The 16,712-nt window shown below is 41.3% G+C and overlaps 1 protein-coding gene across 1 annotated transcript in view; it reads right to left on the reverse strand.

The window, feature by feature from the left end:
• Positions 1-16,712, reverse strand: part of csmd2 (CUB and Sushi multiple domains 2) — a 291,890-nt gene that overhangs the window by 118,542 nt on the left and 156,636 nt on the right. Inside the window, exons 13-20 of the mRNA XM_049602272.1 lie at positions 13,578-13,760; positions 10,548-10,738; positions 10,188-10,323; positions 6,306-6,500; positions 4,682-4,820; positions 2,426-2,613; positions 1,482-1,670; positions 763-879 (exon numbers count right to left, since the gene is read on the reverse strand). Of these exons, the coding sequence (XP_049458229.1) occupies positions 763-879; positions 1,482-1,670; positions 2,426-2,613; positions 4,682-4,820; positions 6,306-6,500; positions 10,188-10,323; positions 10,548-10,738; positions 13,578-13,760 (1,338 nt within the window). The remainder of the gene's footprint in view (positions 1-762; positions 880-1,481; positions 1,671-2,425; positions 2,614-4,681; positions 4,821-6,305; positions 6,501-10,187; positions 10,324-10,547; positions 10,739-13,577; positions 13,761-16,712) is intronic.

The raw sequence follows: 16,712 nt of genomic DNA on the forward strand, positions 1-16,712 counted from the left end.
CTATTTCCTGTTTATCCACTGCCAGTGGCTCGCACGTGTGGCGTCATCAACAGCTCCTCCCACAAGTCTTCAACAGCCCCTCCCGCTGCGGAAGGCCGCCTCATTCTGTTTAAATTAAAAAGGTTCCTCCATTATGTCTACCCTACGAGGCGGAAAATTGGGCACCTCGGATCAACTATCTGTACTATCTGATGTACTATCTGTAGTTTAAGCAACAACTCAAGAGCTAGCAAAAATCCACCAGATGATGAAAAATGCATCTTGGAGCTGGTAAGTTGGAGGGAAGGTTCCCACAGTTCATTTACACATACTACCCACATTGTTGGGAGATAAATCTGGTTGAAAATCTGCAAAGTATCCCCTTGAGTAAGGTAAAAAATTATTGCCTAATGAAATCTCATGTTCACTGAAAACAGGCTGAAGTCATCGTATTTATATGAAACACAATATTCTCAGTTTTATAATGCATACAGCATCAATTCCCTGTCCTCCATCCCTACTGCTTATCAAACACATTACACCCACACAGAGAGCGCATCTGCAAATAAGGCTTTGTCAATTGATGTGAGCGCGCTACCAAAGTTGACATGACTGGAGAATCATCCCGTGGCACTGTAGCCCTAGGCCAGCCTCTAAGCGCTCCAGTCTTTCACAGACAGCTTGTTCGGCAAAATAAAAAGGCCACTCAGTAGGGGGAAATGACATTGTAAGGGAAATTGAATTTGACTGCTGCATGTGTTGACACGGAATTTCTCTGCTAACCTTTGCCATGGGAGGTCTCGATTATCCACGTGCAGTTCAGGTTGTGTGGGTAGAAGTCTGGGAAGCCAGGTGACAGGATGGTGCCAAAGTTGCCCTGGATATAACCTCCACACAATGCTGACGACACAGGGCGTGTGGAAACAGCGGGAGATGGATGAGGGAGAGAAATGAGAAGAGAGCAGAGATGCAAAATCAGAAAGGGCAAAACAAAGTGGACGAGGACAGAAATAAAATCCCCCCCAAAAACGGCGAAACTTGTCTGTGCATTTACAATGCGGCAAAATACATTTTTACAAGAGGTGCCCTTCAAGACAGCATAAAAATGAGAGCGTGGTATCATCAATATCATTACAGAGCAGGCAGAAATCAATACTGTCCTTAAATATAAAAGCATTTACAGATGAGGAAAAAGGGGAACATCAAAGGGCAAGCTCACGGCCGCACATATAAAACATTTATGATGAAATGAAGCAGAAACTTTTTTAAGTCTAAAACAAGAGTTGTTGAAAGAAACGTTATCATCTTATATGGATTTTATAATAACTCTGAAATATAGGGCAATTTAAATGTGATGCAACATGAAGCAAAGTGCTCAAAACCATTTCTCATGTTTGGTCTGGAATAACATACAACAATGAATTCAGCTTTAATCCCATTTATGAATAGGAGGAAATCTGGCAAGAGACTATTCATTTCTAGGTCAATACTATGGAACGTACCATCGCAGCTAGGCAGGGGGCGGCTCCACTGAAAATTGGGTTCACATTCTAAGGGCTCTGTGTCACTAAGTGTGTACCCCGCGTCACAGCTAAATGTCACCAAAGCGCCCACGTAGAAGTCATTGCCGTGCCGCTGTCCGTTGACAGGTATACCAGGGTCCACGCAGTGATCCGACTGCAACTGCAGGGCTGGAGAGGAAGGGGACAAGAAAGAGACAGATAAAAAAAGATTAAGAGACACAGATACTGAAAATCCACCTGCTTTGCTGTGTAATTTGGGCTTATATCCTGTTTCCAAAAGGTGGAGTGGAGGTCAAGAAATGTTAGGCGGCAGTTTGTTTTCCCAAAGCAATCCTAATAAATAATTTACCCAAACATCCTTTTTTTAACAGGAATAAACCAATGAGAAGTTTCTGTACTCTGTCCCACTCCACCTTGCATGGTTTCTGCCTAAGTAATGCTTGTAGTGAATTATTGAAACTTTACAGAGGTTCATCGCAGAGAAAAGTTTAAAAGGTTACCAGCGTGAACCACACAGGTGGAAATCAGGGTAGGACTGTTTTAAGAATTGGATTTAGAGCATGAGTGAAGACTGGTGAAAGGTAAAAGTATGAGTGTGTGTGTGTGTGTGTGTGTGTGTGTGTGTGTGGCAATGTGTGTCAAGTCAGGGATATCTGACGGAACAATCTCACCCTATTTACTTTCTAATTACAGGTGTTCTAATAAGAGCAGCTTCACGGTGAAACTGAGAGCTTGCAAAGATTATATTTACAACCAAGACTTAATAGCTTTTAAAAGCACACTTTACAAGGTGTATGGCTGCTGCCTCTGTACTGTAATATTCATTTCCTTTAGGGTCCTTGGAGCATGGGTAAATGCGCCCTTTTTTATCCTGGTGTAGGTCTGACTTTGTGTTATCAAGTTCATAAACTCTAATGCCTTACTTTCATAACGAATGCGGAAGCCGATGTCAGAGTGGCTCTTGTCGGTCGAGAAGAGGAGATACAGAAAGTTGGAGGTGCTTATGAGGAACTGAGGAACCTGGGTACCCTGGTAACTACCAATTAGAGGTGAGGAGGGAAAACGTCCATCCCGCACCTCCAGGACATCATAGTTGACCTCTGTGCGGAACCTGAGAATAGAGAGGGAAGTTGAATGAGGATCTTTACGCTTCACATAAAAAGAAAAAAGAAAATAAATCCCCACATAACAATGACCGTATAAACTATACACTACTTTCCCACCAAAATTTGCAGGTATATGCAGGGTTTTTAAATGCAGGAACACCTACTACAAACAGGTGATAGACTGAGTCTTTTCCATTGCCAGTAGACAAATATATTATATGAATATATTTCATACATTTTTTTTAATTTCTGGATTCAAACAAACATGCAGGAGAACAGGGTTAGTAAACAGCAGAAAGCAGCATGGAGGCCATCTCTGTTACTTATTCAGTCTCTCTTTCCAACTCGGATTAATTTTAAATGATGCTCATGAGCTGCTTGGACGGAGATGGAAGGAATTTGTGGCTGAGATGACAAAGAGTTGCAGAGGCTGACGGCTGCGCCAGGAAATAAGTGCATCCACCCAAGTGTGATGTTTTAAATTACTGCCGATGTGAGGCAATAAGAGCTGGAGCCAATAAATACCTATGACAACTGCATTAGTCATTTTTCCCTGGAATGAATGCTGAATGGAACCTTTCCCATCAAGGACAAAAGCCAGGTGTTAGTGGGTGTTGGTTTGTTTGCTAGCCTGAATGTAGCAGGTAATTCTCATCCGCTTCAATGCTGAGTCAGTTTACAGTACGGAGAGTGCAAAGCTAGGCTGCCAACCAGGAAAAGAGAGCCAACTGCCCTGGGGCCACAGACCCTAAGAGGTTGTGAGGGTCACATGTTCCGTGCATATCAGTTGTTGTTTTTGTAGATTTGTTTGGTAATACGCACCACTTAATATGCATATCAACTACAATGATAAGGGTCTGAAAGCTGTCTTACATAGGAGCACTGTGTCAAAATGTACATGCTAAATTAATAAGTATTTTACCTAATTTTTGCCCCAGGCCCCAAAGCGGAATAATCTGCTTTTGGGCAAATGGGAAACACTAAGTTAATTTCAGAATTAATAAGTAAATCTATTCATCAACAAACTATAAGACAAACTGAAAAACAGATTAATAGATTAATGTTTTTGACATTTGGCCTCGATTATAATCAAAAAATTCTCATTCTAGGCAAACTGAAGGAAAAAGGTTGATGCTTGAATGAAGCGTATTCAGCTGGATAGACAATAATTCAAACAAGATTTTGACAGTATGAATATCTTTACATCAGCTCAGAATATTTAGCTTCTGAAATCAGGAGGGTTAAATTAAATTATTTCTAATTTGCACATGTTGCGTTCTAGAAAATCCTGAGAAATTTGGCACACTTTGGTGTGCTCATCTGTGTGGCATGCATGTGTGTGTGTGTGTGTGTGTGTGTTTGTGCGCATGCTCATTGTCTGCTTCTGTCTTTGTTGCCAGAGCCCCTTCATCTTCAAAGCCCTGAATAAATTGCTTAGTTTCAGAACCATGTCATCTAAATGAAGCGGTTTGTGATATTTTATTGATGTTACATAAAAATTAAAGAGCAACAAACATTTATGTTGTATTCATTTTGCATGGCATGCTATCGTGGCGGGGACGAGGATGAGATGGGCTCGCAAGGATGAGCCTTAGTGAAACGCTAATGTAGCGTTTGATCCTACAACTGTATGTCTCTCTCTGTCTCTCTCAGACATCAGGACAAATTATCTCCTCTCCAATCTCTCCGGTTGCCCTCCATCTCAACAAACATGCAGGTCTAGTGCAGCTTTTTTGCGTGGATGTGTATTTGTGTGTGTATGAACTGTAAGGATATCTGAGGATCTTTGGGGAGGGGGTATCAACTGAAAGAATCAAATACTTATGAGCACTTACTAAATGAAACATAATGTTATCCTGGTCGGGGGTGTATGTTAATGTGCATTAGATCTACTGCATTACCACCAGAAAGGGAAAACGGAGGAAGAGATTAAAGAAAGTGAAAGAAAGCAGCGAGATGGATGTGAGCACATATTGAAATCATGAGAGGGTAACAGCAAGAGAAATCCAAAGCTTGCTCTGAGGAAGAAGAAAAAAAGAACAGTGACGCAGCAGCAGTTGCTATCTGACTCACTTGTCGAAGATGATCTTGATTGGGTAGCCTGGAGGAGCCTCAATGATCCATTCACAGTTAAGAGCCTCCTTATAGAGTTCTGGCCAGCCAGGGGAGAGGATGATCCCACTGGGAGCCTTCAGATCCCCTCCACATGGGGCTAACAGAGAGGGAGAAAAAACAGAGAGGGAGAGAAAGAGCAGATAGAGATTGAATTATGCATGTCTTTTCCAGCTGATGTATGACACCGTCCATAGATGATCCCATGCATCAGCCGGGGCTCATCCCATTTCTTTTAGTGCCAGGGTCTATTTAATGTAAATTGGTGACAGCTCACTTCAAGGTTAACCACTTCTCCTAGGAACATATGTCTTTTTGAACATGTGTGCATGCGTGCACAAGGGCAAGCATTACATATCCACGTGTGTGCATGTTTCCTCCCCGATGCTGTTGTCTTTAAATCTGTCATCAAACCCCGCCTACAAACGTGCTGCTGTCATCCCCATCAAACGGAGAAAACGGAGCATCTTTGATCGCCCGGCACAAAAGACACTTGAGCGAACCGACCCCTCGCCTGCACCCTCATCTCTGTTACTGCTCACTTTGCGGCGCATCTGTGTAACTGCCTATCCTTAACCAGAACACACAGCCACAGTGGAGGGCTTAGTTACAGTGCCAGCTCCACGCTCCCTTTGAAGTGGAATGATTTAATCAGCCAACTCAGCATACTGAAGGACATCTATAAAACGCATTACGCTACAAACGCAGAGGTATGATAGATGGTCTCAGAGGAATACAGAGCTGCTGTGGCACACAGGGGGAAGTGACATGTTTTCATAATGGTTTCTCCTTTGCGTAGCATGAATAGTGAGCCTGATTAGGCCCCTTCAAGCCCTAACCATGTCTGTGCTTAATGTGCTACGCTGCTGGTGTCCAAGAGCCTGAGCTGGTTAACGAAAAGCTTTATCTTAGCTTTGCCAGCTTTACTGATTTGCTGGAAATTGTTTATTGATATTAAGTCAGAGTGGGGCGTATGGATGGTCCGGCAATCTGCATGTAAGCACAGCATGTCTGCAGCAACAAATACGTGAAAGAACAAAGCTTGTGATTGTATCCTTTCGTGATTCAAGCTGTAAGAATTTATGATATTATTGATATCTATTAATTATTTCTGCAACACCTGTAAAAGAAATTAAATTACCGCATCCCAGACGAAGCAGCAAATCCATTTTCAGATTGATTTCTGGTCTTCCGTTTTATCAATACCATCCATTATCAGCACATCCACTCATTATTTGGGTGTGCAGAAGAAATAATCTATTTGAAATCCTTAGATGCAGCGATGCTTCATTACTTGCTACGGCGAAAAACATAGTCCAATTTCATCGGTTTATAACAGCTGTACAGTGGGCACCTAACTAATGAGATGCTGGACTACGGAACAAATGTTTTCAGATGAAAAGACATGCACGTCCTCCTCTTAATGACTTAAATCCTCTGCATATTATTTACCCTGGTGATATCTGGATTTTTTTGAACTACGCCAGCTCACACACAGCCTATCTAATGAAAAGAAACATTTACTGGAGGGAACAGTTCAACTGCCAGAATCCTCTTGACAATGTGGAACCACTCCTTCACTCACCTTCGCAGCGAGGAACTGCATTGTCCCACACCACGTTGCCGTCCTTGAGAATGCAAGAGATGGTTTGCGAGCCGTGGGTCTTCACAAAGCCCTCCTCGCACAGGAATGAGATGGAGCTGCCCAGCTGAAGGCTCTCACCAAAGCGCTTCCCGTTGACTGGCACACCAGGGTCTGGGCACTCGTTGTGGCGAAATGCTGTTGAAAATACAGAGAAGAGATGGGGTCAGAGTGAAAGAGAAGACGTGAGTGTGTGTGATGACAATGTATACGTTTTTAAAGGTAAGAAAAAAAGTCACTGGTAACTCCCCTCAGTTATGTAACATCAAGTCATAAAACCTAAGAAAAAACCTTTGTTTGACACGATGCTTTAAAAGGAAATGAATCAACTAAGTGTCATCTTGTTGAAACCGAACCATACCTGTAATTCTGCTGGTATTATACCTTGCCCCACTTTACATTTTCTGTGCAAGGATGCTAATTTCCATTGAGATTCTAAAATAATTACCCAAGTTTCTGGACAAAACTTTTTTTTCTTCTCTGCTGTCAGCATTTAGCAATGCCAGCATTTAACGAGAGGGAATTTGTTTCACTTAGTGAGTCACATTGATTCACCCTGCTGCAGTGATTACAGAGGGTGGGAAACCACACCGTATGCAGATCATCAGCGCCAGATGACACTGCTGAATGATTCGTGGAGTAAACAAACGGGGAAAATTGTTTTCATACATCCTAAAGATTTTATCTGTCAGGCCTCGCTGTGAAACTTCAAGCAGGGACCAGTTAGAAAGTCCACAAAGGAACACAGTCGCATCAAAAGAGGCATAACCCTGGAACAAGGCGTGTAAACAAATACATCACCTGCGCCACTATCTCTCTCACTTACTTTCCCACTCTCGCTCTTGTACACACGCGCAGGTAGGTGACACACGTAGGTGTTGATGAATCCCTCTTCTGTGTCCATTGGACCCAAACAGAGTGCCAGCCACACGTCATCTATCACGATCATCTTATTTATTAACGTGCCAAAAATCCCCTCAATACAGTTTGGCATGTCTTTAATTAACATGAATGATGGATCAGCCCCGCAACCCCGCTAAAACAGTCCTGCAGTTGGAGGACACTGTTCTCAGGAACTAAGCGTCATCTTCAATTAACTGCTCTTGACATTCATTCACCGCGCTGCATTGGTAATTTATTTATTCATCTAACTTGCTAATTAATGCATTAGTCGCCATGTGCTGTCCACATTGTGGCTTTACAGAGGCACCTGGGTTGGGTTCATGAAATGTCTGCAAATGAGATGGAGCCAGATTCCCCCCCAAAAAAACATTCTGTGTGGGCTGCTGTATGTTATTTTAGCTAGAGCATAAATTATTTTAAGAACTAGACATAGAATACAGGATCAGTCTATTGTCTATCTAGTATATTGTAATTTCACAGGGGCTCTTTAACTTGGATATTTTGTTTTGCATGGCCATCCCTGGATTAGTGAGGTAGAATCTTTATTTTTTTAATGATTAATCTATTATTTATTTTTCAAAATAAGTTACAGTATAACATCTATGATGCTCAGCGCAAATTGTTTTTATTTACAAGGACAGATGGTCCGCTGCTGATTGGTTCAAACCCAGCTTCCAAACAGACTGGCTTATGAAAACAACTACAGTAGAGCCATATGTAGAGCAGTAGTTAACCAGAAGTCAAGGATGTATCTGTGTGCACAGCTGCAATCAGGTACATTACCATTTAGTAATGAAAATAGACAGGTTGAGAGGAAATTGAAGATGATGTCCATTTAAGAGCTACATGTTTTAGTAAAATGGAAATAAACTGAGGTGTGTTGTAGCAAGGGAATGTTTTTGTGACAGATTTTATTTGTTGATATTTGGACAGACAACAAAATTCTTTATTGACAAGCTATGTTCTTGTTTGACCACTTTAACTGTATTTTTGGTAGGGGTGCACAATATTTATAATAGGCTGATAAATTATCCGCCCACTGTGGGAAATTCATATTATTATGTAGTACTCCGATAATTAAACTATAGCAGATAAATAGACTGATCAGATAACACCAAGCCAAACTGTTTTCATTGACTTAACAAGCACCGCATGTACACACTCTAATACAGTCGGTGGTGGCTACACCTATAAAGTTGGTTTGCGATCCATCAATAAACACACAGATGAAGAAGAGTAATGAAGGCAGCATGCTGAGTAGAGAGCCAAACATGTTGTTGCTGATTAGAAGGTTTCTCAGAGTCTCAGAGGAAGACAACTGCGCTGGGAGTCTGATCTCGTGCTACCCAACTCCCAATTGGGTCAGCAAACTTTCTGTTGCTGCCGTTACACAGGTGGAAGGCAGGAGGACCATCTCTAGAGCCGCTTTCATCCCGGCGAATATATGGTTTAACATCTTCCTGGTTGAGTCTACAGCACAAGCTACACAGCAGCAGTGGCTAGCACTTAACACAGTGCAGTTAAATGGTCCCAACAAACTCAAACAGACACCAAAATGGCTCAACCCCACTGGTAAAGTTGTTGATAAATAGTTAGCCCTCTCACTGTGTGTGTGGGGGCAGATCGTGTGGTGCGAAACACAAAGCCTTTATTTTTTTTATAGAGTGATGTTCTTTACTTTTTGATTCAGTTAATTTTGTACAATACGTTGACAAGTCTGATTTGACAAATTGTATCAAAGCATTTAATTTGAATTCATAGGCAAATGCTCTACAAAAAAAGTGGGACGTTTTTTGATGTCGTTTACCAGAAGAATAAATTAAGATTTGAAGAGTCAGAACTGTTTGTTGCTTTTGTTGCGTTAACAATAGTGATGTCAGTTACATTCGGGTAGGTTAGAGCTATGGAATATCAAATCTTCCGTCTTTACTCGCTGTATCTTAGTCTTTATTATCATCAATTGTCCATAAGAACTTTTTAAAACACAAAAACGGGAAATTGTTGGTTATGTTATTGGTGTAAGCCATGACAAGCAGGTATCAGTATTGTCCATATTGTGCATCCCTGATTTTTTATGTGTTATAAATCTGTGTGGGCTGGGCACATGTATGTGCATAATACAATAAATAACTAACAAAATACTCCCAAGTAGATGAACAAGTCTATAACACTGTGGTAAACTCAAGGTGAGAAGTACAAACAAGACCTGTAAATGCAACAAGCTGTAAAAGTAAAAATAACATTTTATTGCATGCATTAAAGTGAGCCACTGCAACTAATTTTAGTGCCAAGCTCTTATTGAAACAAATTTTCCAAAGGCACTTTAACTACCTATGAAATTGTTTTGTTGCTTTAAGGGTTAGCTTTAGACCCTCTGTTAGGAGATATTTATTTTGGGATATGTAAGAATGCAAAGATCAGGCTCATTACACAATAATGCATATGCAATGAACGCAATAATCCTGCTGCCAGCCCTCACGGTACAGTACATCCATGAAATGGGTTTACCAGCACGCAGCCAACATGTACTGCGTCAGAGTACTAAACCCATCTGGAATTTCCTCAGAAGTCAGCAGCTACCCAGAATAGAATATAATGAGCACTGCCGCAATGTATCTGTCAGGTAAGGATGCAGCGTCTTTGTTTGGGTTTTATTTAGATGTCAAGTCTCTATTTAGACAATAAAGACAGGGCTTTTTGTCATTTCTTTATGTGACTCTGTGTGTTGCTGATGAGTGGATGAGTTTATGCAGTCTGTGGGAGACAGAAATGGCAGATGATTCATGCATGCACACACAAATACACACATACTGTACACTTGCACAAACAATCTAGAGTACAAAACATCCAGTCAGCAGGCTTTTGTGAGAGGCTTTAAAGACTTTGCTTTATCTCCGCTGAAAAAACACATTCAATACGTACTTGTAAAAGTGATGTTAAAGCCTCTGTCTGTGTAGGTGTGGTCAGTCAGGAACTCCAGTCGGGCCACGTGGGCACTGGTTGTTATAGGAGGGGGTAGCGCATCACCAGAAAATGTACCCAGGATAGGAGACTCAGCCTGATAAAAAATGGATGAAGATTTTCTGATGAGACCAAATGTATCACAAGCTACAGCTCTAACGAGGAGGGATACAGAAATATGACTGTCCAGGTTGTACAAATAATTATACAGGCTGCTTCTCCTACTGATCTACACAATGACTGAAAGACAGGTCAATAGTTGAAGTTGCCCAAAGAGCTATTCAAAGTAACTGAGGACAACACCTTATAATCCAACACTACCTTTCCACCGTCCTTGATCGAGAGGAAGTCAAATTGTTTCTCCATGCTGAGGTCATTGAAGGCCAGATTAATGCGGCTCTCAGGATTGGTGATGATCAGCCATACACAGTGCATATTGTTGCCGTACTCCTGAGGGTAGTTGGGAGACAGCAGCACCCCGGATGGAGTGGTAAAGTTGAAGAAACAGGAAACTATAGAGGTGATAAAGAGATATAGACAGAGAGAACGGGAGAGAAAAAGAAATAAAACAAAGCAACATAAAGTGAGTATTGTTTATGAGACTGAAAGACATAGGGGTAGACTTCATTTACTTTTGCTGACGACGAGACAATATGATTTGATTCATTATATTGAACCACTTCACATCCCACATACTGCACACAACAAAATAGGGAGGAAGACAACACTATAACCAACAATTTATTGTTGTGTAGCATAAGCACGTATAGGTATTCAATGGCATGTAACTGCAGGCTTACAGAGGGCTCCGTGGAAATAAAAGGAATGAAAAGGAAATATGTCTGAATTTGATGAAAGTTGCCAATAATCTTATTTTACAAAGAGGTGATTGTGGCCTACTATTTATCCACCATTATATGAGAGGAGGAACCCACTGGAAGCAGCAATCTTATTTAAGTAAGCCCTGTGGAATGAAATGGGGATAAAGAAAGCTTAAGCCTAAAAAATGTTGACAACATGTAATCAGAAAAATCTATTTTTTTCCTTGGTTGTCTCCATTTTTTACAAACAGCAAGACTTCCTTGTTTTTTTGTTCAAATCATTGTTTCCAAGCAATGTGCAGCTATAAGGAATGTATTGGCAACGACTATGAAAAATGGTCTAATCTCCCTTGCTGACTACTGTCAAGGCTGTCACTTGATCCCAATTACTCCAATGGATGAGCTTAAAGGGCACCAGCACACTGCCTTGATGTTACTGGGCAGATGTAGCCTCCCATCTCAGCTTTGTTCATGGTGTTCTGGCAAGGCTAAATAGGCATGTGCTTTGGTAAGGAGTCATGTGAACATGGCAGCACTGATAGTGCTCTCATTCACAGAGATATCTACATCTGATGAGGCCAATTCCGGGCTGTCATGAGCACTTGCTCCCATTTCGGAAACAACATACCAGGTCTGGAGATATTGTCAATTTCCTTGGCTATCCATTACACATTATAATCAGTTTCCAAATAAATCCAAGCTACAAAAAAATAGGTCATGAAAAGGCAGAGTGGTCTATCTTCCAGCTGCTGGGATGTATTGATTGTTGGGGGATGTTTCACTCAACACTTAATTTACACAGGTTGACATTTTAAGGATGCACCCAGTTGTCTGGAAAACCAGATAATTCCATTTCTACAACTTTAAATGTAAACTATGCAGGACTTTCCAAAATAAAACAATGTTCAGACGCATATATAAGTAATCAATCATCACTTTTTGACCCATTTGAAATGTGTGGTGATGCATTTTCACTGCAGAGCAGAGGCAGATTTAGGATTGCAGGACATCCGGGGCTTAGCCCAGATGGTGAATGAAATGCGCACGCTGACGCGCCCGGTGCTGCGCCGCCCGACCTGGCTCTGTCCTGGCTAAGGACAGAGGTGCTCCGCTGCCCTGGAGCCACACAGCAGTGGGCCGATGCAGGGCGGTCTGGACCCAGTGCCAATAACCTTGCTGTGGATCAGAGGCGGATTTAGGATTGTAGGACATACAGCCCAGATGGTGAATGAAATGCGCGCACGAAAAATTGGCGCTTCTGTTTTTTGCTGCAACACCACAACCTTCAAATTACCACCACCTTAAAGCGGAAAAAAAGGGACTGGAGAACATAAATTCATACCCTTTAGTCAAGTCAAGATACTTTATTAATCCATACTAATAATCTTCATCATGAAAAAAAATTCGGGGCTTTTCAGAAAACATCCGGGGCTTGAGCCCAAGTATCGACCCCCCTAACCCCGCCCCAGCTGCAGAGACCATGCCCTCTGTCTGTTACTGTCTTCTCATTTTGCGAAAGCAATCTTTAGGCACTGGGTCCGTAGCCCAGATGTAATGACAGTACTACTACTTTCTCTCGCAAATGCACATTAGATAGGTATTTATATGCACGGGAAATAGCCCAGTCATGGGAATACAACTATCAGAATTTGCAGCTTAGGTTGCCTTTTCAATATTAGATTAATCATAGTCAAATGCTCGCTCAGCAGTGCAGAAGCAATGTTGATTATTAATATTATCGTCCTCAGTCTCATTTGAGAGATGACAGGGCTTCTACTTTTTGCACTGATACTATAATGACATTATCTCAACCTTTCACTTGGCTTTGCATCCATGTGTGATTTGTTAACTTCCATTTCTCCTCAGAAACTATTAGCAGCAGAATGTACGCCAACCTAAAGGTCGGTGAGGTTTAGGATCGGAACACTGTGTTCCCTCGACTAAATAAAGGATATAAATAATTATGCCTAACACCTAATGCACCTGCAAACAAATAAGTAAGCAATGAATAACTCTACATTCAGAAGAACAAATCATCTTATTAACATTATCAGCTTTAATGACAAAGACAAGCACACTGCATTGTGTCTACAACACGACTAAAATAGATTGTTAAATGTTTGCCAGTGTTATGTGGCCAAATTAACTCATGTGCCAACAACCTCTCTGTCATTCAGCTCAGTGATGTTTATCCAGATAGTGCAGCTTTTTGTCCCCCCTATTATCCTATTAATAATACAATAGTGGGCATTATCTGTACGGTCAGCTCTTTTTCCTTTTGCCCGCACTCTTTGACTCTCTCACTCTGTGTGTTTGTCTTTCATGGTGTTAATTAGCTAATAAGCACTCCCATTGTTTCAGAATCCACAGCCTCTGCTAGGCAAACTGTGTGTTTATTATGCAGCCCTCCCTGCACTCATCTGCACAAACATACATATTTATGCCCCCACTTGAGAAGCATTGTACTAATGCACATGTCTGCACATAGTGCGTGTAGAATCTGAGTAACATAAGGCATCCGAGAACTTACAGACGCAGCTGGGTTTCTTCGCTGACCACTGGTTGTTCTTCTGACAGGTGATGTTCTTCTTCCCCACCAGCTCAAAGGCGGGCAGACACTCAAAGTACAGTCTGTCCCCGTGACGAAATCCTGTCCCCTCCCGTTTGCCGTAAGCAGGGATTCCAGGATCTCCACAGCTGCCTTGGTCAATTTCTGTGTAGGTGAAAATAAACACAAAAATATTAGGTATATGAAAGTGATACTGATGATAAAGCATTATTTCATGAGGAGAAACATAAATGGTGGTATGAGAAATGACCACCTGCTTCTGTTACTTGGAGTCATAGTAGAGATAAATGTAAAGGTTACAGTTTAATTAACACAAGCCACCTCCCCGACTGTCCTCGCTTTAACCTTCATATTATCTTTAATGGCAAAATACTATTGTTTAGCACCACGGACAACCATAGTGGCCTTGTAGCACAAGAGATGCATATTTTACTCCAGTTTTCCTGAGAAAATGTTGGATAAAGGCTCGAGAGGGGGAGGATGGGGCAGAGAGAAAGAGACATCTCAATTCAAGGTTATTACTGACTGTAGCCTGCAGCAGATATTGACAAGATAGGTAATAAGTGATATGAAGATGCAGGACCTCTCACTAAATCGAAACAGATAGTGCAGTTTCTCATTAAATCCAGTTTCAGGGAAAATGTGGGTTCAGCTTATTAACATGGAGTTACTGAACACTACTGATTTTTGCCTGACTCTACAATGCGACGGGGCAAAAGTCCTAAGACAGCCAACCCGAAACACATTTACCCCCAAACTCAATTTATTCATTTACTTTTTTAATTTACATTTTTTTCTTCTTCTGCTGACTGTGGAGGCCTGCAAGAACAGTGCATTCATGTGCAGACATATAGACTAGAAAAATTACGTTCCTTATCATTCTATACTGTACAACACTGTTCTGCAGCTAACTCTCAACTGTGGATGCTGGAGCTTTCCACCAGCACACTCCTCACCTTCTTCCCTCAGGGTACACTCAGAAAATAATTTCACAACTTGTGGAAAACAGCGAGGACGACATTATATGCAGAATAAGACGCGCTCCATATTATTACCACCACTTACAAGAGGAACATTGTGCCAACTTAAATCACTTGTTCAACGGTTTTAATATATTTTTTGTCACAATCTGTACATGTGGTGGGTCAGCTGATGTTTGTGCCAAAGTGAATTCTGGTTTAGAATTTGGTCAGACACACTTGACCTTAGACAAGATGAGGAAGAAATACTTCAATGACAGAGAAACTAGAATTACCGGTAACACTTTACTTGAAGGTATCTACATAAGAGTGATGACACTGTCATAACTATGACATAACTATGACATGACACAGTCATGAACCTGTCATGAACATTATGAACATGTCATAAACATTTATGACTGCTGTCATTAAGTGTCATTCGATTTTTGTAATGACAAGTTGACATTGTTTGGGTTGTCTTGATTATGACGACAATAATCAAAGTGACATTACCAGGAGTTGTCTTTGTCATGACAATTTGACATTGAATTTCTTTGGGATGTCCCTTTCATAACAACTTGACACTGACCAGGATGACATTACCAGAAGTTGTCTTTGTCATAACAACTTGACATTAACAAGAAATGCACCTCTTTTTGTGTTTATGACAACTTGACATAATGATTATTACTGTTATGACAAAGACATCTTCTGGTAATGTCATCCTGGTTAATGTCAAGTTGTCATTATAAGGACATCCCAAACAAATTCAATGTCAACTTGTCATGACAAACTTCTGGTAATGTCACTTTAATTAATGTCAAGTTGTCATAATCAAGACAACCCAAACAATGTCAACTTGTCATTACAAAAACTGAATGACACTTAATGACAGCAGTCATAAACGTTTATGACATGTACGTAATGTTCATGACAAGTTCATGACAGTGTCATGTCATAGTTATGACAGTGTCATGTCATTCTTATGTAGATACCTTCAAGTAAAGTCAGTTAGTCAGACAGTCAAGTTGCAGATACAGTTGACATCCACGTCTGTACAGACTCATATGTAGCCAAGAGAGCTGACATTGCTTCAAACATGGTTGTTGTTGCAAAGAAACTACATATTGTTGAACATGAATGCTTCACACACATCTTCCCCCCGGCAGCACAGACAATCTATACAGTCAGCACTGTTTCAAGATGGACATGTTTTCTAAGGTCACAGTGACCTTGACCTCTGGCTATAAAATTCTAATCAATTCATGGACTTTTTTTTTGCCAAATCTTAAGACATTCCCTCAAGGTGTTCTTGAGATACTGCATTCATGAGAATGGGGCATTCGGCAGACGGACGAAAAAACATAATGCCTCCAGCTACAGCTATGCCGAGCATGGAGGCATGAAAAATGTTCAGGTCTTGCACTTGTTTGAAATCAGTGTAGCATCAGAGCTTGTGTTTCAGCCTCATATGGGGGTTGCATGGAGTGAAAAAAGCCTTCTGCAACTGCCCAGCACTGTGTAAAATAAAAATCATCAGAGTGCTGGCTGTTAGAGTGCTAGAGTACATGTCCTTAATAGTAACCTCAGTTGGGTAATGCATCCCCAGCTGTAGAGTGTCCTGGGTCTGGCCATTACTTCAATAGTTCCTGGCTTTGTATAAATTTGGCATCAAAGCCATCCCTGTCTGGCGCCTTAGCTTCGACTGAAAGGATATAAGTGAATGGATATTAGCAATGACTGAAGAGAAGAGTTCATTTTAGGCTGACAAGATGAGCTTTTACACTTTGTGACATCAAAATCAATGTGATTTTCCCATTGTCTCGTCACGCATTTAATTTCGGGATAATTTTGTTTGCCACTAAGTAGTCTTAACTGTCTCTTTATCCTCCCAGAATGTTACTCACTAATGTTGCAAACCTCTTTTTCATCCGTCTCTCTCTCCCCCTACAAACGTATCCCTCCCTTTACCGTGTGACAAACGTTCTCACTTACGTCGAACGCTGACGTGAGCACTTTCAGGTACATGCACATCACACACACGCACGCGCACACGTACACGCACACACACACACACACCTCCATGAACACCCTTCTTCCTTAAAACCACACACGCCAATTTCATTATCGCAAG

This window comes from Epinephelus fuscoguttatus, linkage group LG17, assembly GCF_011397635.1.
Source record: "Epinephelus fuscoguttatus linkage group LG17, E.fuscoguttatus.final_Chr_v1".
In the NCBI taxonomy this organism is placed as follows: domain Eukaryota; kingdom Metazoa; phylum Chordata; class Actinopteri; order Perciformes; family Serranidae; genus Epinephelus; species Epinephelus fuscoguttatus.